At 38.5% G+C, this 20,913-nt stretch overlaps 4 protein-coding genes across 4 annotated transcripts; 2 read left to right on the top strand and 2 right to left on the bottom strand.

Annotated features, from left to right (window-relative positions):
- The first annotated feature begins 2,013 nt into the window (after positions 1–2,013).
- On the top strand, positions 2,014–2,837 carry LOC106404567 (RING-H2 finger protein ATL78-like). Its single transcript, XM_013845279.3, has one exon. The coding sequence runs from the start codon at positions 2,079–2,081 to the stop codon at positions 2,721–2,723; it is 645 nt and encodes a 214-aa protein (XP_013700733.1). The 5' UTR covers positions 2,014–2,078; the 3' UTR covers positions 2,724–2,837.
- Positions 2,838–11,498: 8,661 nt separating this feature from the next.
- LOC125588295 lies at positions 11,499–12,113 on the top strand. Its single transcript, XM_048759576.1, has one exon. It carries the CDS (start codon positions 11,499–11,501, stop codon positions 12,111–12,113), a length of 615 nt encoding a protein of 204 aa, XP_048615533.1.
- Positions 12,114–12,783: 670 nt separating this feature from the next.
- Positions 12,784–16,684, bottom strand: LOC106405118 (proline-rich receptor-like protein kinase PERK7). Its single transcript, XM_013845717.3, has 7 exons — positions 15,489–16,684; positions 14,297–14,896; positions 14,084–14,170; positions 13,910–13,980; positions 13,619–13,840; positions 13,372–13,533; positions 12,784–13,210 (listed from the first exon to the last, which is right to left on the bottom strand). The coding sequence occupies exons 1-7, from the start codon at positions 16,102–16,104 to the stop codon at positions 12,908–12,910; spliced, it is 2,061 nt and encodes a 686-aa protein (XP_013701171.1). The 5' UTR covers positions 16,105–16,684; the 3' UTR covers positions 12,784–12,907.
- Positions 16,685–17,629: 945 nt separating this feature from the next.
- LOC106404414 lies at positions 17,630–19,093 on the bottom strand. The gene has a single exon (XM_022696583.2). The coding sequence runs from the start codon at positions 19,047–19,049 to the stop codon at positions 17,817–17,819; it is 1,233 nt and encodes a 410-aa protein (XP_022552304.2). The 5' UTR covers positions 19,050–19,093; the 3' UTR covers positions 17,630–17,816.
- Between the last annotated feature and the right edge of the window lie 1,820 nt (positions 19,094–20,913).

The following is a 20,913-nucleotide window of genomic DNA, read 5'->3' on the forward strand; positions in this document are numbered from 1 at the left end:
TTAAAAGTTCACCAGAAAACGAACACTGAGAATTGGCATTGAAGAATAATGATTAAGACTAGGTTCCACCAATAATGGAATATAGATTATTAAGAGATGGACTAAAGAGAAATTTGATCATAATGTTCCTGAAAATTTTCTCATGGCCTCAAAAACCCTTTGGAGAATCCGTTCCACATCATGAAAGCAAAACTCTTACTTGAGCATGATTTCAACTTGATGTGTTGTAATAAAACATTTCACTTCAGTCATTCGAAGAAATACAACTGTATATTGTTTCTCTATGTAACCTCTGCAGTTCTATAGTCATGAAAAATCAAGAATATCAATTAGAGAGCAAATGGGTATCAAATTAAGATATTCCAAATAAAAGAATCATAATAGCATAAACTATAAAAGTAAAGTTAATTTGCTTTAAAGATGGAACCAAAAGACTAACATTTTTTTTTATACCAAGACAAAAGATAAAAGGAATCCATTTCCGAGTGACATTGGTAAGAAAAGATAGAAAAGAGGCATATTCTGCTGTGTTACGTCAACCTTTTTATCCCAAAGATACACAATCTTCACCAAAACTTATGTTTCACTGAACCAACTATTAGCAAGTAGTAAGAAAAGAAAAAAAAGTGTTCTATAGAAACACCTTTCAAAGAATCTAGCTTTGATTTGGAGCTACAAGGAAAACATGTGATAAGATTCATGTAGATTTCCTCACAATTTGCAACCAATGAATGATTTTATCTCATAAAGCAAACAAAAAAAGAATCGTTTTATTTGTTCAATTCGTAGGACCAATTGCTTTAGCTCTTGATTTTTTTTAAAAAAAACAAAAGCATGTGAAAATAAAGAAAGAAAAAAAACTGTTTAGAAAAAGAAGCAGGAGCTGGATACTAATGCTTTGAAAGTGATCTTTATAGATAAAAGTAGTTTTTAACGAGTTTGATTGGGAGAGGTTCTGTCCTTTTGGCTTACTCATAGGACAGCTTAAGTTACTACGGACGGGGGTGGATTCCTGTTCCCCCAAGAATAAGTGGAATTCACTTAATGGAAATACATCATCCGTACACCTTTAAAAACCACACAAAATCAACAAAACTTTTAAAGATGAGAAAAAGACAAAAATAGCACTAAATCAAGTTTTTGTTCCCAGACTAGTATTCAAAGTCAAAAGTCACAAAAATAGCACGTAATGTTTTATCAAAAGTCACAAACTTAGGGTTTAGAGTTAAAGGGTGGGGTTTAGGATTTAGGGTTTAGGGTTTAGGGTTTAGGGTTTAGGGTTTAGAGTTTAGAGTTTAGGGTTTAGGGTTTAGAATTGAGAAATGAGGTTTTGAGGATAAGATATAAACTTAGAAAGGTACTATTTTGGTCATTTTAGTTTTTGAGTGCTATTTTTGTGATATAAAATTAGAAATGTGCTATTTTGGACATTTGCCCTTTAAAGATCCACCAATGTTAAATATATAGCAAAAAAAAAAGGCAACGAAAACAAGTTTAATCATTGCTTGGTGATGCCTAAAATCAAGCTAACATCTTTAGACATGAGGAACAGAAAACTCAAAAGGAACATCAATAATGGAAACTAACTAGCAAATGAACCTAATACATGTGGTATAGCTTGATAATTTCTTTCAAAGGGAAGAAAGTGATATATATTAGAAGACTTGACACCAAAAGGAACAGTGAGATATTATCTGAATGCTGTGCTGCTATGCTAAAGATAGGGAAAGTTCACGGCTGCTCCAGTTAAAAGCTCATGGGTCCCTAGAAGCAATTCAGGGAGATTTGATTAGCTAAAGCCACAGCCACATGGCACTACCATTCGCAGCAACTGGTATGATGGACCCCATTCTCTATAACAAAGCATATTAAGCTGCAAATTATATTTCCAGAAAATAAGAAACTAAAGTCAAGGACCTTATTGTGGGCGTAATTCAGTAAACCATAATTAGAAAAACGAAAAAGAACTATTACTAATTAAATATCTAAAAGATGGAAACCTTAGCTTTCCTCTATATAAACAAGGCTCTCCAACGGAAACATAGAAACCCACACAAGTATCTTAAAACCAATTTATCATGTCAACTTCCATGTCTGTTCCCACCATGAAACAAACTCAGATCTTTCAAGATATTCTTCGAAGTTCTTACGCAAGAAGATTACTACTTGATCAGTCACCAAGTCCAGCACCGTCCCCATATGCAGATGATACCAACTTTGATGCAAATGTTGTTATGGTTCTATCAGTCCTCTTATGTGCACTCGTTTGCTCACTTGGACTCAACTCTGTAATAAGATGTGCCTTGAGGTGCTCCAGTTTGGCACCATCCGAAGCTGGTGACAACCAACCAGCAGCTCGCTTGAGCAACACAGGAGTCAAACGAAAAGCCTTGAAGAGTTTCCAGACAGTAAGTTACTCTGCTGATTTGAATCTGCCTGGCCTAGATACAGAGTGTGCCATATGTCTCTCAGAGTTTGTATCCGAAGAGCGCGTGAAGCTGCTTCCGACATGCCACCACGGATTCCATGTCCGGTGTATAGACAAGTGGCTCAGCTCACACTCGTCCTGTCCCACCTGCAGGCACTGCCTTATCCAAACATGCCAGAAGATCGCCGACTGCAGCCAAACAAGCTCGTTGAACACTACTCAACCACCGCAAGATAGCATCATCGTGCAAATAGCACCTCTACAACCGGAAAGATCGATATACTGTTTTAGGTGAACCTAGTCACCTAGACATTGTAGCCGTAATGTTTACAACCCTAGTAAAGTACTATTGTTTACCATTTCCATTGTAAAGTTGTAAATATTACAAGAAATGTTATTTTCTTCATAACTTAACCCTCTAAATTTTTTTTTTTTTTGGTCAAAACGTTCTACAATATTTAAAATTTCACAATTACAGGGCGTTGAAAAAGTTATACATAACATCCAAATTCGAAATGTTACTAGACTTGCAAAACTTCCCCTTTGAAAAAGAACATATAAATGAATAGGAAGTCCACTCCAAACGGTCTAATATTGTGTTTAGAATTAAACGAGATTACAAGCGGCCTACACTTGAAAACATGTTTAGCATTTCCATTCTAAAGTTGTAAATATTACGAGAAATGTTACTTTATTCGTATAATGACCTTCTAAAATGTTAGTTTCACAATTACAGGCCAAATGAAAAGTTTTACATAACAACCAGCTTTACTAGACTTGCAAAACCTCACATTCGAAAAACAACATATAAAGAATCAGAAGTCCAAACGTGCAGACTGGTGAAAGGGCAAAACCAATTAAACAAATAGTTCACTGGAAGTGGCCAAATCGCTAGGTCAACTAAGGAGCAATATCTTAATCTTAGCATTAAGAACTTTCAAGGTTATTAAAAGTCAGGTGCTGCCACTAGCTAGTTTTATTTTTACTGATTATCATGTGGGTTAATGCACTGAGAGAAACATACACTAATGAATCCACTGAGGTGGGTTAAGGAAAAGAGAGGTCACAAGAGATGGGGTCGGAGCACGAACCAATCACATGGTCAAATCAAAACATACTAAAAGAGGGGGTGGGGTGGTTCGGTGTTTTACAGATCACGTGAAGAGAGTGACAAAAGGAGTTGTGAGTAACCATAATCTATATTATAATAGATGAATTTTTGCTATTCCTCATCGCACCACGTCAGCGTTTTGTGGACCTCACTTTGAAAAAATGTGAAAAAATGTCAAGTTCATGGCTCGAACCCGGATTATTAATATATAAACACCAACATTTATACCACTAAGCTAAATGATACTTTGTACATTGATGGTCGAACCTAATATATATTTATGAAGGTCAGAAGCTCTTGCTTCTTCGGTTTCCTCTGAGGGTCGGGCCTACAAGTGCGTTATGGATTTCATTTTTAAATGAGATTCATCACGTTATATGAAAAAGCTCAAGTTTGCAAAAATTATAGTTTTCTCATATTGTAAACTGTTGTCGTTTAACATGAGTTTGGGTTCTTTTCATCACTATCTCAAACAAGTCTGAGTTACAGAGTTGCGCCATGTGTCTGTTCGTAATCTATTTTTTCACCGGTGAACTCTTCATGTCCACATCTTAAATCGCTTGATCATATATGTTCATGATTTGTAGCCCCTATATAAACCCTATATATATGATTCTCATCTTTGATGAACCCAATCTGCATCTTCACAAAACTCATTGATTCCTCTTAGATTTAACCAACTTCTAGAAAATGTTTCTCTCTGCCTCTCTAATTCGTCAAACCGGCGTCCCGGCGTCCGTCACTCAACCTTCGAATTTCTCCGTCTTGGTCGTAGTAGTCAGAGCATAGCCTCTGGCTTCCTCGCTTCTGGGATTCCCTGAACTTCAAGAAAGACAGGGAGTTTGTGGGAATCACAGTTCTCTTCCTTGATGAAAAGGTAAGTTAATCTTCGATCTATAACACTTATTTAACATAATTGTTTTAATTTATTTCCTGATTCTTTGTTGAATAATATTATTTGTAGATTCTGTGATTCATAGGTTTACTCCCGTCGGACGTGCTAATCATTACATGCCATCTTTGAAAGCTTGTTCCATTGTGAAAGTCGGTCGTTTTGAGGTTTCTAGGTGCTCAAGCATGTACAAGATAACTGATCATCCATTTCTCATTCGTTTCATCTCACTAACCATTATTGATGAAGTCATCACGGGTGCTCCTGAGATCAATCTTCAGTCAAGATTAGACTGTTCGACAATCTCCAAGTGATTGCGAACACAAACCTAGAACTCCCAGGTATATTATCATATTGCATCTGGGTTTATATTATGTTTTGATATCATAACTGATATTTAAACTCACATATGTGGTTGGGAAAATTCATTCTGTCCAGGGCTCTGGCCTCACCAAAGAAACAACTCGAGTCGTTATCCGTCTCCTCATTGATCCGTAAGAAACAATCAACACACAATTCCCTTTATATTACTGTCTATATTGTGCTAACATCAATAATCAAAAATATTTCATACCCAAGATTTGTGGTAGTCTATTTATCTCCTTTACTTATCAATCTAATTTTACACAAATCTTTATTTTACTGTTTAAAAGAAACCACAATAACCCAAACAATCAAACACCAAAAACTAGAATCCCAAAAAAGACGAATCATTAATGATCACCTCTCTTTTTGTCTAATCTTACAAATAAACTTCAAAACAAATATACCAAACCAATCAACTCAACTAAAACTCAACGACACATACATTGAGCCAGCTAAACAAATTTAAACTACACGGCCAAATATTTAACAATTTACAAACTTACTTTCACAAATGCTTACGAAAAAGACGAAGACGACAACCAAAATCAGTGAAATTACCTAAACAAAAAAGCAGAGTAAGTTACAAACTCTGATAAATACAACTAACAATGATTTTTGTTTACATATTACCCATCAAATAAAAGAGAAACAAACACAACCACACCAGGAGATACAAGAGACAATCCCAACAGACACAAAGGCGGCAACAACATCTCCACCTGCTCACTCCTCTTGTCTTATAAGAAAAGCTTACATGCTCAATGTCAACATGCCAACGCTATTGTCTTCTTATGAGAAATACATATATTCGTTTAAAACCTATTAAGACCCAAATACTAATTGTCACTCATTTTATAGTTATTTCTACAAGTCTTCATATATTTGTTTTCAATGTCCGGTAAAAACAACAAGTTTAAAAGTAAAAAAACATATAACCAACATTATCAGAATAAAACAAATTATTACTTAATACACACAACTTACACAACTAAACTGTAGAAAAAATATCCTGAAACAAAAGGTACTCTCAATAGCCTTAATATAATTTATGTAATCTCAACAGTACAAGTAACAAATTAAAAAGACAAACAAACAATAAGTCTCAGTGACACAGCAAGCAACACCACGAACTATATCAATCACATTACTAACACACTTTAGTCCTTCATGAGTGGAGAACAGTGCATACACAGTACATCATCACAACTCTAACTCTATAACAATAAAAAACTTAAAAAACAATGATCAACCCAAAACGCAAAATTCACAGCTACAATAACCCTAACAAATATTGAGATGAAACAAGAAATATGTGTACAACTCCGCGCTTGCGCGGAGGCAATGCCCCTAGTTAATTCAACAACCTAGCATCTATCAATCTATGCAGCTGTCTAATATCAAGATCAGTTTCACCAAACCAAACTCATAGAAAATTAAGTATAGTGAGCTGCAATCAACCACATTTGACACTGAAAAAGCAGTAAAAAATAACAGTAGTCTTACAACCATACTAACTACTAAAGAAACAGTGATAAGAAGTTTAGTTCACCAGATTTGTTTAGCTTCCTCTTAACTCTACTCTTCTCTTAGAGATAGGTTAATTATGAGAAGCTGCTTTCTTAATTACTATCAATCAATAACCGTAATACAAAAAGAAAAAGAAAAGGAAAACACTCTAAGCATAGTCTCCTATTGAACATCCTAGTAATACGCAACACTAACAATCACAGTAGGGGAACTAAACAGCCGAAGGCAACACTCCAAAAGATCCACTCGGATTTGGATGGACCAAACTCCTAAGCATCTCATGTATATATAGGACTTCATTCTTCTTTAATATCTACAACAAATTTGTAAAAAATTCAACCATATTCTTTGAAATTGACATAAATTTGAATTTAAATAAACAAAGATATTCTACAATATGCACAAATTCATAATAGTTTTGTTAAAAAAAATATATTATGCTTGTGAATAGTAACAACAAAATAGACAGTGTTAGGTAAGTAGATAAATAGATACATGATTCTAAGGCATAACGTTGGCTATAGTACCCTTTCTCTCTCCTGACGAAAAATGGGCGATTAGGGTTTTCTCTGAATCCCGCCGTTGGTTGGCCTCACGCCGGCTAGCGAGAAGATCGTTTCTTTTCTCTCTGCTTTCTCTATTCTTTCAATGGCTACTAGCGTCTCTTCCCCTTCAGATCCGAAGATTGGTGGGTTCTTCTGGAAGTCTCGTTTCCTCGGCCCCAGATCCAGAAGTCCTTCGTCAGAATATCGATCTGGAAGTAAAGCTTCAGTCTTCCTCAGTCCCGGCTTCTATTCCGTCAGCGTCGGTACCTTCCTATGCGGCGAGGTTCAAGTCTTCTCTCAGAAATTTACGAAAAATCTCAGATCCATCGTTTTTGGAGGATGGAACTCCGGTGGTCCAAGCCCCATCGAGTGTACTCCTGGAGACGTCGGACCTCTGGAAAGACCATGTCGTAGCTCATTTCCACGGAAGAATGCCTCCGGCAGGCAAGATAATCGCGGATTTGAACCCAGTGTGGGGGAAGTTTGGAAAAATTACGGTTCGAACTGTCTCCGCAACTTGCTGTTTGATCTACATCCCTTCGGTCCAGACCAGAGAGTGGGTTCTGCAGGTGGGGTATTGGCAAGCAGATAGGTGTGCGTTCTCAGTTTACCCTTGGTCGTCAGATGGGAATTTGGCAGCGCAAGAGCTTCTATTTGCGCCTACTTGGGCAGTTCTCAAGAATGTGCCTCCTCAACTGTACTCCTTAGATGGTATTAGCGTGGTTGCTAGTGGTATTGGTGACCCACTCCATACGGAAAAATCGCGCCTTGACCCATATCACTTTGGGGACACGAAGGTGAAGGTGGAGATTGATCTCTCTCAAACCCCTCCGGAGGTTGTTGAAGTTAGGGACTCTCAGGGAAACTCAGTCAGAATCAATGTGGAGTATCCTAGTCTACCCCCAAAGTGTATAAATTACGGAAAATTTGGGCATCTAATAAATAGGTGTCATAAGCCTCTAATGAAGAAGGAGCACTCTCAGAAAAAACAGACGGTGATCAGCATTGTGAAGGCGGCTGAGGACTTATCTTTGGTTGAAGCCTCGAACGAAGATAAGAAAGTCGATCAGGTTGATAAAAAAGAGAAGGAGGCTCAGATTGAAGTACCAGTAATGGAGAAAGGAAAGTCAAGGTCTCGGGCTCGTAGAAGATCGAGATCTAGAGCCAAAGCAAGAGCCTTGAGTTCCCCTCCGGAGGCCTTGGTAGTTGTGCCGGAGGATCAGGAGAGAAAAGAGCAGGAGGTGAGCTTTGTAGGAGTCCAGGATAGGGGGTTAAAAAATAAGAAGTCTGTGGAGGGTGATAGAGAGGAGGAAGATAAGGTTCAGGAGGAGGTCAATCAGAAGTTGGATTGGGGAGAGCAGGTTCAGGAGGATTCAGAATAAGGAGATGAAGATAAGTCTATATGGATCACTAAGCACTCCAAAGCTTATAGGAGATCGCTTCGTCAGGCGGCCTTATGGAAGGCGAATGGAGGGACAGCGTCACCTATAAAGCCACCAATAAAGTCATCGTCGAGGTATCTTATTCGAGGAAATTCTTCGAATAAGAAGTTTGGTTTCTGATTCAATAATACCAAAAGTTGTATATATGAAGATATTTAGTTGGAATATTAGAGGATTGAATGGAGATGGTCGGAAGAGAGTTGTTCGAAGTTGGTTACGAGGTATGGGTTCATCAGTTGGGGCGTTGCTGGAAACGCATGTACAGGAGGAAAATTTTTGTAGTGTGCTGGGAGCTATTGCTCCTGGTTGGAGGGTTGAGAGTAATTATTCCCAGGCAGCAGGAGGTCGAGTGTGGCTGCTGTGGAGTCCTAATATCTCGGTAGTGGTGTATTTGAAGACGGATCAGCTGTTACTTTGCGGAGTGTTGGACCCAGATTCGGGTACAAGCTGCACAGTAGCATTTGTGTACGCTCTTAATACTGAAGGGGAGAGGAGAAGTCTGTGGAATGATCTGGCTACTATAGCTAGTAACCCCATTGTTTCGTCTTCACCTTTAGTAGTTATTGGAGATTTTAATCAGATTTTGAGAGCTGAAGAGCATTTCTCGGTGAACCCCTATGATTTGCCAGTGAGGGGAATGACAGAATTTCAGGAGTTTCTAGATCAGAGCGGTCTAGCAGATATGGAGTTTAGAGGGACTTTCTTCTCTTGGTCAAATAAAAGACCAGAAGATCCCATTCTGAGAAAATTGGATCGAGCACTTTGTAATGAAAATTGGAGGGAGACATTTCCGGAAGCGGTGACTGTGTTTGAACCTCCGGGAGATTCAGATCATTCGCCAGCCATCATTAGTTTTTCGTCTCTGCCAGAGGTCAGGAAGTGTAGCTTCAAGTATTTCTCTTTCATATCGTCTCACCCGAGATTTTTGGAAGAAATGTTGCTGGCGTGGCAGGAGGAAATCCCGATTGGCTCAAGAATGTTCTCGTTGGGGCAAAGATTAAAGAAGGCTAAAGCGGTGTGTAGGCGGTTGAATAGAGAAGGCTTTGGTAATATACAGCAGAAAGCGAGGGATTCTTTAAGAGAGTTGAAGGTTATTCAGGAGCAAATGCTGACCTCACCCACATATTCTCTTTTCAGGCAGGAGTTTGTGGCGAGGAAGAAGTGGCAGTTTTTTGAGTCAGCACAAGAGATTTTTTTCAGTAGGAAAGCACGGATCAGATGGTTGTCGTGTGGAGACGCGAACACAAAGTTTTTTTACAAGGCAGTGTTAGCGCATCAACTGAGAAATTCGATCCGTTGTCTGATAGATGGAGCTGGTAATAGAATTTTTAATCAGGAGCAAATCAGAGATATGGCTGTGGCTTATTTTCAGAACTTGTTGGGATCAGAAGACGCTGAGCGGGAGATAATGTCTGCGGCTGATATGAGAGCATTGATCAGGTATAGGTGTCCTCCGGAGATTGTGGGACAGCTAATTCTTCTTCCAACAGAGGAGGAGATAAAAGGTACGGTTCGAGCTATGCCCAAAAATAAAGCGCCGGGGCCCGATGGGTTTGCAGCAGAATTCTTTTGGGAAGCATGGGAGGTTGTTGGGTCTGACGCTGTGGGAGCTGTACGAGAATTCTTTGAGTCTGGTAGATTGTTGAAACAGTTTACGGCTACTACGATATCTCTGATTCCGAAAGTGACAGGAGCGGATCAGTTGTCAGCTTTCAGACCAATCTCGTTGTGTTCCACAATATACAAAGTCATAGCTAGGATTTTGAAGAAGAAACTCAAGTTGTGTATTTCAGAAGTGGTGCAACGTAATCAAGTGGGATTCGCTCAAGATCGTCTTTTATGTGAAAACGTTCTGCTGGCCTCTGAGCTAGTAAAGGATTTTCATCGCCAAGGGGATACAACGAGGGGCTGTTTGAAGATAGACATTACTAAGGCATATGATAATTTGAGTTGGGACTTCCTCCTGGGGGTTCTGAAGACTATAGAGTTGCCTGAGGTGTTTATTGCTTGGATAAAGGAGTGTATCACCACACCGTCTTATAGTGTGGCGGTTAATGGAGAGCTACATGGTTTCTTTCCTGGTCGTAGGGGGTTGAGGCAAGGCGATCCGATCTCTTCCTTGCTTTTTGTCATTGCCATGGACGTTTTGTCAAAAATGTTGGACCAAGGAGCTATAAATGGAAGGTTTGGGATTCACCCGGAGTGTGAAGCGCCTTTGATCACTCATTTGAGCTTCGCAGATGATGTACTAATCTTCTTTGATGGTTCTATAGAGTCTTTGAGAGGAATTCTACAGATTTTGGAGGAATTTAGACAAGTTTCGGGCCTGAGAATCAATCTTAATAAAACCGAGCTTCTGTTAGATGGTGGTACTTCAAGCCAGTGCAGAGAAATGGCAGAGGAGATGGGGATTGCTCAAGGGTCACTACCGGTTAGATATCTGGGGGTCCCGCTGTCGCCAAAGAAGATGACAAGGTCTGATTTTCAGCCGTTATTGGACAAAATTGCTGCAAGGTTTAATTCTTGGACGGTGAAACATTTATCTTTCGCTGGAAGATTTCAGTTGATCCAAGCTGTTATATACTCAACAATATCCTTTTGGGCTTCCATGTTTATTATCCCCAATGAGTGTGTAAGAATTTTGGAGAGAATGTGTGGAGCTTTTTTGTGGAACGGAGCGCCCAATTCGGCGAGGGGAGCAAAGATAGCTTGGGAGTCGGTATGTACTCCAAAGGAAGCAGGCGGCTTGGGGTTAAAAAGATTAGCAGACTGGAATGTTGTTCTGGGTCTGAAGCTAATATGGCTGATCTTTGCGGCGGGAGGGTCTTTGTGGGTATCGTGGGTCAGAAGAAATTTGGTAGGTACAGAGAACTTCTGGACGCTGCAACCATCGAGTCGGGGAAGTTGGATTTAGAAATCTCTGTGTAAGTTGAGGGCTGAAGCGAGACCTTTTATTCATTGTCAGATTGGCTCGGGGATTACAGCAAGCTTCTGGTTAGATAATTGGACCTCCCTTAGCCCCCTTATTGAGTTGGTGGGCGACAGAGGACCAGCTGTGACTGGTATTAGTTTAAATGCGGTGGTGGCAGACGCATTAACGAGTGAGGGGTGGTGCTTTGAGAGGAGTAGAAGTAGGAATGCGATCATTACTTTCCTGAGGGAGAATTTGCCTGAGTCATCACCAATTATGGCCTCAGAAGATGATGATCAATACGTATGGAGGATTAATGGGCAGAATGGATCAGGGATGTTCTCTACCAGTGAGACGTGGAGAGCCCTATTTCCATACACAGTGGAGGTGTTCTGGCACGATGCGGTATGGTTCTCGGGTAGGATTCCTAAGCATGCTTTTCTATCTTGGGTGGCAGCAAGAGATAGGATGGTAACGAGAGACAGACTCCTACGATGGGGATTGATAGTACCACCATCTTGCGTGCTGTGCGTGGGTCATAATGAGTGCAGACATCATTTGTTTTTTGACTGCGAGTTCAGTGAGCGAGTGTGGTTGTTTTTCACAACAAGACTCCACCTTAGCTCTCCACAGTTGTTTGAGGATAGGTTGAGATGGCTGAAAGCTCCTGCAAGAGGTAGGAATGTGAAGTTGATTGCGAGGTTGATCTATCAAGCTTGCGTGTATTTGATTTGGAAAGAGAGAAACTCTAGAATACATACTGATACTGCGCGGCCTCCTGAAGCCATCATTTCAGAGATAAAGCAAACAATTCGGTTGAGGTTGGATCCCTTAGCTCGTGCACAAGTTTTGGGACCAGGAGAGAGTTCAGTTCTTGCGGTTTGGCTCTAAATTTTTTAATTGCCTTAGGAGTTTTTTTTGCTTTGGTTTGGTCCTTTGTTAGGAGGGGGTAAAATTGTGTTAGGTCCTGTGTAATTACCGTAGTGGGACCTGAGTTGTAACACAAAGTTAAATAAATAAGACAAACTTTGATAAAAAAAAAAAAGTAGATAAATAATGTGGTACGGTTCAAATATTGTTTTGTACAAAAAGACATGTTAAGGAAAGTCTACAATAAATGTAATGAAAGTTTGAATAGTAACAAAATAATATATTGTGCAAAACAAATATTAGAATGATAAAATGTTATAAACTGTGTTGAATATCAATTAATTTTAAAATAAAATTTTTAATATATATTTACAACAAAATATAAACTGTATTAATAAAAATGTAAAAAAAAATTATAAAGCACATGTGATATAATATTTGATAAATAATAAAAAGTTTAAATGAAAATTTAGTGTATTTACTTATTTGTAACAAATACCATGATCGAGTTACATCATTTGTTGTCACTGGTTGATGGAGTTCTCTCTTCTATAAATCAATCAAGGTTTAACATGTAAAACGATAATTTTGAATGAACATATTGTTCCCAAAAACAAGCATGGAAATATTGTAACAACCAATATTTTCAATCTTTTATTATATTAAAAAATATTAGCACAAGATACATAAATTAAGAAATAATGACTTTTATTTTATTTTTGGCATTCAACAAACAAACACATCCAACAGTCATATTTTCCGACAAAAAACAATAGATATTTGTTTTAACGGATTTGGATGTTTTGGTTTATGGTTTAAACCCTGCGAGTAGAAGTAGTAGTAGTTTTGTTGGAGCCTCCTCCAATATTCATCTCCTCGCTGCTCGAGGAGGATGGGTCAAGCCCGTACTCACTGGTGCCACCGTACTCGCTACTTGCCGCGTAATCGCGACTGTCTAGTGTCACTTTCCGGAATTTCTTCATCTCAGCACCATATGTGCCCGTCTCATAGTCTGAGCTCCCATCACCTCCGCTTGACCCCATGTATGAGCCCTGCCCTGGCTTCACACCATCGTTTAAGTCGTCCAGAGATGCATCACCCTCCAATATCCGAACGATCTAGTACGGAAAAAAAAGCAGAACATTTAGTTTATAGTAAGCATTAGCCGAACGATCTAAGATTAACTAACGCCTAGACTTTCTAGGATTAAAAATGACGTGTTTTGAATAAATTGTAAACATGTAGATTTTTGATAGTAAGATATAAACTTATTATTTACCTGACTCATCTTTGGGCGGCGGCGACCCGAGTGCCTAACGGCTGCAGCAGCACAAGCCACCATGCGTGCCATCTCATAAGGCTCGTATTGATTCTCAAGAAATGGATCAACCAATTCTCCATATTCTCCGTCGTGAACTGCATCCATGCATAATGGTCTTGCCTGCCAAATAAGATTAGTCAAACCATGAAACTGCTTAGTTTCATTTTGGTTTGAGTTTAGTTTAAATGAATGTACAAGTATATACCCAGTCGACCAAACTGTCTTCCATATCACCACTTAGATCAACAGGTCTGCGTCCGGTTATGAGCTCAAGAAGCATAACTCCAAAAGAGAAAACATCTGATTTATCTGTTAATTTTCCACTTGCTGCATATTCAGGGGCTAAGTATCCGAAAGTCCCCATGACTCGAGTCGACACATGTGTGTTGTTGTCTTGAGAGAGCTTAGCCAACCCAAAATCTGCAACCTGGAGATTAATTGAAAGGAATGTTATGGAGAAATATTAAACAAAAAAGTTTAAATAATTAAAACATACCTTGGCTTCGAAGTTAAGATCAAGCAGAATGTTTGAAGCTTTTATATCTCTATGGATGATTTTAGGATGACCTTAACACAGTTATTAGATAAAAAGATATGAATTTTATAACTTTGGAGATTTGATTTAAAGTCAAATTAGTGAAAAGCAAAGAAAGAAACGATATTCACTCACAATCTTCATGTAGATAAGCAAGTCCTTTAGCTGATCCTAAGGCAATCTTGAGTCTAGTAGGCCAATCCATCACAGTCCCAGTTTTCCCTATAACTCCATTAATTTAGTGACAAAGTGAGTTAGTTCTTTTCTTAAAGAAAAAAAGTGAGTTAGTTTTTATATAATTAATAACCTTTTTCAAGAACATAAGAAAAAGAACTCATCATCAATTACCATGAAGGTGGAACTCAAGTGTGTCATTAGGAAGAAACTCATAGACCAACAGCCTCTGTCCTCCTGAATTACTGCAATATCCAACAAGAGACACGAGATGTCGATGATGGACACGGCTGATGATGTCAACCTCTGCTTGGAACTCTCTGTCTCCTTGTCCGCTTCCCGCTTTAAGGCTCTTCACCGCGATCTCTTTACCATTAGGCAAGACTCCTTTGTGAACATATCCGAACCCGCCTTGTCCTAATAGATGGTCTTTGGAGAAACCTTGAGTCGCGGCTGCTAGCTCCTCATAAGTGAATGTGCTTTTGTTGAATCCCAAAGCCACTGAAGGGTGAGGTGGTGGTAGAGACGGAGCATATGGACCTGATGAGTAATTCGAGCTCATCTCATTGCTATGGATTGCATTTGCACCTCCTGAAACTGGTGCTGGTGGTGAAGGCATTGGCTGCCAGTTTCCTGGTGGTGGTGGCGGCGGTGAATTTACCCAGTTTGTTCCCATTGTTCCAGGAGGTGGAGGAAGATTGGCAGTGTTATCATTTTGGTTGTAATGTTGTTGTTGCTGTGTAGCGGCATTATTGAAGTATTGATCACCACCATCTACAGTCCCACCCAACAAAATAATTAAGACAAGACATAGATGAGATTTGACTTGAAATAAAACAATTTATAAGAACTAGAGTCTTGCAGGAAAAAACTGATCAACTGGTTTCTTGTGTAACAAGAAATCATTCTGAAGCTTATGAATTCGTACGGTGTTTTTTTCGTTGGGCTCATGGGTCTCTGTACATATATTGAAATAGAATAGCGGAAAATATGATTCTTTTGGGCAAATTTTAAAAAGAACATTTTAAAAGTTGATCACAAAAATAGTACCCAATAATAGCATTCATTTGACAAAAATACATAAAAAAAATTACTCTAACTCTAAAATTATAATTCCAATCACCACCCCCATAATACGGAACTGTAATCAATGAACCCTAAATCTAAATATGAATAATTTTTTTTTTGCTTTTTATCTTTAAGACATGTTATTTTGAAAATTTCCCGTTGTGTATTAGTTTTGTCATAAAAATATGTTTTGGTGATATTTGAGAATATTTCTCGGGAAACAAATTTCATGTTTTTTCTTGGCAAACAAAAAACTAATGGGGTTTAGTTAGGGTCACAGGGTTTTGAATATACATACTTTTGCCTGGAGCGAAAGCATTGCTTCCGTAATACGGCATCTGTTCAATCTTTGATTTCTTCTTCTTCTTCCGCAAGCAACAGACGCATAACAATATCATGACAAGGAACAAAAGTCCAGCTGCAGCCACAAGTCCTATAACAACACCCATGTTCGGACGATCGTTACTTGACGAGTTAGAGCCACCGTTGCTTGTAGGCGGCGCCAGTGATTTTGGTGGTGAGTGGGAGCTATGTTCGGAAGTCTTAGACGGTGGTGGAGGAGGAGAAGCGTTATTGCCTCCTCCATTGCCGCTTCCATCATTTCCTTGGTTGTTTCCTTTGTTGTCACTCTGCTGCGGTGGGGATTGTGAAGGAGGTGGTGGAGATTGTGATTGCGAGGAGGGGATTGAAGATTCATACGGTGTTGGTGGCGGTGAGGAGGAATTTTCCGGTGGAGGAGGTGATTGTTCTTGTTGTTCTGGTGGAGGAGCTAGAGTTGGAGACGGAGGAGGAGGTGTTGTTTGACTGCCGGAAGTAGGAGGAGGAGATGTTATTTGGTCGTTGGAAGAGGGAGATGACGGAGAAGGAGGAGGAGGTGCCGGCGGTGAGTTCTCCGGGGACTGCCCCTCCGCCATAGTCTCTCTCTCTCCGGTGGTGTCAATTGAAACCTATTTGAAACAATGAATACCCACCTCTGTTTCTGTTCCTAAGATTAGGAACTAGAACTCCCAATTTTTTAAGATTCTATTTTTAAGAATTTTTTTTATTTTGTTTTAGTTATTTCTTTATTTGGGAGTTATACAGCCCAGCAAAGTATTAAAATTTTACATTTCTGTTGTAACCGAGATGTTATCTAAGAAAATTTGTTAGCAGTTTATAATGCTTTCCTTGAAAGTTTAAAGTGAGACCTCGCGCTTACTAGACGGGTGCTCTAACCAACTGAGCTACAAGAGAGCTGTTTGCATATTTATTTTCCTTTTCAAATTTCTTATTTACTTGTTTTCTAACAACTAAGCATGTATAAAAGAAAGATATTCGAGAAACAGAATTTTGGCACTGAATGCTGACGAATGGAATATGTACAAAGGTGAGAGAATACGTGGAGAAGATTTTTTTTTAAATAAAATTATACACAAACAAATGACAACTTAATTAGGAGATGACCACCTACCGTAACTTCTACTGTAAAAGACTCGCTAACAAGGGAAGTGAATGAAACTGAGATTGAAGAAGCAGTCTATGGTATTGGAGCTGATGTGCACTTGGAGAAGACGGTTTTAACTGCAAGGTTTATCATATTTGTTGGGATTTTGTTGGAAAAGATGTGATCAAGATACAGTCCTTCTTTATTTTAAGATGAATATTGAAATCACTAATATAAACATTTGTATAATCCCAAATGAAAAACAAAATACATATTTTCTGACTATCACCCTACTGGATTGATTATATAATGTTTTTTATAAACCATATAAAAAATTCTAGCGAACCGTTTCCAAACCCTTCTCAATAAGACTATTTCAGAATCACAGGCCGCTTCCATTTTAATAAAATGATCACTGATAATGTGACAAGAATTTCTCAACTATATGTGACCACTTTTTTTTTTTTTTTGGTGCACTGTGACCACTAAAACTGATGTCTCCAAAGCGTATGATGGACCGGAAGCTGTAAGTAAAACACTCTTTGTTTCAACGCATCACGGTGTATGGGAATATCTGTATAGGTTTAAAGGTGAAAACAAAATTCTCAGAGACTCAATCTGTGGAAGATGTAAATATACATCCATCGATAACATTCTTTTGGTATGTGGAATCAGAAATTTAAATATACTATTTCAGTTGTATAGGAGTAATTTTACTAATCTTTCCGCACATAGCCTAACTAAATATGGTACTCAAAATAGCTTATTTCATAGTTCAAAGTTGCAACCAGCTTCATGGATATATAATTGTTTGTACAATGATTACGTACACTCTTTCTAATCGTTATATGAGAATTTGACGGAAAATAATTGTTTCTGACATTTTACTGCTTATATTAACACTTTATCAATCTGATAATTTTGAAGCTACTACGTATATTTTCATTTTATTTAACAAGTTGTTTATTTGATTTTGTAAATGTTTCAACCAAGATAAAAAATATTCTTTTGAGTTATGGTTGATGAACTTTTAATGTTTAACATTATCACATTCAATATTGTTTCACATTCACAACGACTAGTAAATAGTTTATATATCGCCAAATGAAAATATATATTATAATGTGATGATAAGACCAACTGCCATTTTATGTCTGAGAAAACATCCAACTTATAATTAAAAAAAAAAACTAAATAAGACAGTCACACATGTGAGGATGAGGGAGAAGCAGTTGAACTAGGATTCTTGCGAACGTATTTGCGAGCCCAAACATGTTTGCCATCAATAGTGAATTTTCTTTTATTCCCTGGACCCACAATCTCGTCCATCTTCGATGCACATTCCATCTTCAACACCATCCTCGCAAACAACGGTTGCTCATTCTCTTCCACCTCTTGCATCAGTATCGCTTCTATCACTTCCCCAAATCTCCTTGTAAAGTAAACCACAACTTCTGACTCCGAAATGGGGTACCCTTTAGAAAAGGTCAGAAAAACGGTCCTATCATCCGCCAGTACCACCACTTCCTCGCTCTCCACCTCCTCCGTGACGGTCTTGTTTGTTTCTTCTTCAGCAGGAAGAGGTGTAGTAGGAGCAGGAGGAGTCCTTTCTTGTTGAACACTTGAGGTTACTTGTTGAAACCTAATTGGTGTTTGATGTTGAACACTCTGCCTAGAAGGGATTCCTTGTTGAACACTCGACCTAATAGGACTTTGATGTTGAACACTCTGCCTAGTAGGGGTTCTTTGTTGAACGCTCTGCCTATTAGGGATTCCTTGTGGAACACTCAACCTAATAGGGGTTTGTTGTTGAACATTCTGCCTAGTGGAGGTTCTTTGTTGAATATTAAACCTATTAGGGGATTCTTGTTGAACACTTAACCTCATATTGCTCATCCCCTGGATAACTTTCTCCCTCTCTAACGCCAATAATTGCTCCTTAAAAATCTCTGCCTTCACGCATAAGTCATCAAAAGCTCGGCTGCAGATATCATTCATATTCTTTATCACACCAAGGAGGAGAGTTTCGCGGTTTTGATGGACGTATCTGAGAGTAAGCCTGCCTCCAGTCAAACGCAAGAGCAAAGGTATAACCGAACCATCATCGCTGTTCGCAACGAAGAGCGTTGAATAATCTAGGTTGTGTAAGATACTTAGACACACATCGACTTCGTTAGCCACCGCATCGATGAATGCGTCTGATAATTCGACGAGAAACGGTGTTAAGTTTCGAGCGTACTCGATTTGCTCGAGCAAGAAGAGAAAAGCAATCACTTGAGACGTTTGGTACGTGTCTCGGTTAAGATCAAAGACAAGACGACTGAATAAGTTCCTGTCTATTTTGTGAAAAGCATAGTACTCCTCACGTGTTACACCCACAATAGATGAAGGAAGGTCTGTGAAAGCCGCAAACGACGAAGAAGAAGAAGAATCCATGAGGGTTTCTTATATATTTTGTGGCGGTGGTGCTGTAATCTTAGTTTCGAGACAGTTTAAATAGATGAGACATTCAAACTGGTGAAGAGGTGCGATCTTTTTTTCCCTATAATATTTTTGCGTCGTTCGTGTCTGTAATTAATTATATCGAAAGAGGCTCTGCATCGCTGAGTGATACATCATGACCCTTCGATTATCAGGGATGATTCATCCCCTCAACCCTAATTTTTTTTTCCTTTTTTATTTTTGTATAATTTTGCTTTTTTTCCTTCTAGTTTTCTTTCCATTACGGAAAATCCGTTGCTGTGCATGTGTATGAATATGTATATGTGTAAAATTTAAAGATAAATATAAATTTTATCAAAAAAAAAAACGGAAAGATAAAATCCTATGTATATGTATGTGTAACTTAAAGATCCATTCCTGCGTGTGTGTGTATGTAACTCAAAGACCCATTTCTATGTATGTGTGTATGTAACTTAAAGTTCCATTCCTATGTATGTGTATGTAACTTAAAATGCATTCATTCATAAGGATCCGAACGGTGACATGAGGAACAATTACGATGCTTCTGATAGTAACAAAAGCTTATAGATAGATATATATAAAAGTCGACATTCAAAGCCTAAGAGTGTTTATAATTTATTTTGTTTTAAACGTTGTTATATATTTTAAGTGCTTATTTTGTCAAACTTTCAAATTTTATTTTCATTCTTTTTAACTCGATAATTATCACTCAGAAAAAAAATATAAAAATTAGATGCAAAACATAATATTTATTTTTAATATGTGTGAAAATATTAAAACGTTATATATGTAATATAAAACAGAAGAAGTATGTGTATATGTATATTGTATGTGTGTACGTAACTTAAAGTTACGTGATAAAAATTTATTTACTTCTCTTCATGAGTACTTTTCCCCATTCCTAGTGTTTTTTCCTCTCCTAGGCAAAAGTTACAACAAGAGTGGTCCTTGCCTACTAGTTTCTTAGGTGTATTTGAAGTTGACCTTTCTCTTTTGGTTAAAAGCCACTTACCTCTGTCTTGCATTTTTGAATTTTCTACCATTTAAGGGAAAGTCCATTGGATAAAAAACCTCTTTGAGTATTACCCACCGGGTTCCACCTTCGATTTCGGCAGAAGATCCGCCTCAGCCGTCGTAACCGGCTTCCCCTGCAGCGGAGAAGCTCACCATGATGCTCCTCAGTGCCGATAAAGCTATATCTGGTTCTCCCCCGGTGTTCTTTGGTCTCCCATGTGCTTAAACTTAACCTCTCTGCTCTGAGTCGGTTTGAGTTTAGTTTTACCGCTATATCTGTGAAGTTCGGATTCACTCCACCAAGTTAGATTCCACTACTACTTCTATGTAGTCCGCACAAATCCTCTGGAATACTTTTACTACTTAATGTAGTTTGTCTACTTCATGCATCTACACCAGCAACCAATTCCTACTTCAGTCATAACGCACCGCTACTCGAGGTTGGAAAAGGGGAAATGGAAAGATGAGAGTCTTCCTTTGCAAAAATCCCTTGTGAAAATACCATAATTCAATATCGCTGATCTCATTAAACGTGACAGGTTTACTCTTATTGGTAGAGTCACCGATCCCTCTATTAAAAAAAAAGAGCTCTAGTGGAGGTCTTTCTCCAGCACTAGAATGTTGTTTGAAGAATAACCGGTATATATTTGGGTCCTTCCCTGTTCCAGTTTGTTCGAGTCTGAACATGAGCTCAAATCCATTCTTTCCAAGTCCCCTTTTCACTTTAAAAATGGATGATGATCTTGCAAAGATGGAAACCAATTATCTCAGATACCTTTCCTGCTCTAATCCCTTTTTGGATTAACATTCATGGTATTCCTCT

Source organism: Brassica napus, chromosome C6 (genome assembly GCF_020379485.1).
Source record: "Brassica napus cultivar Da-Ae chromosome C6, Da-Ae, whole genome shotgun sequence".
Taxonomy (NCBI): domain Eukaryota; kingdom Viridiplantae; phylum Streptophyta; class Magnoliopsida; order Brassicales; family Brassicaceae; genus Brassica; species Brassica napus.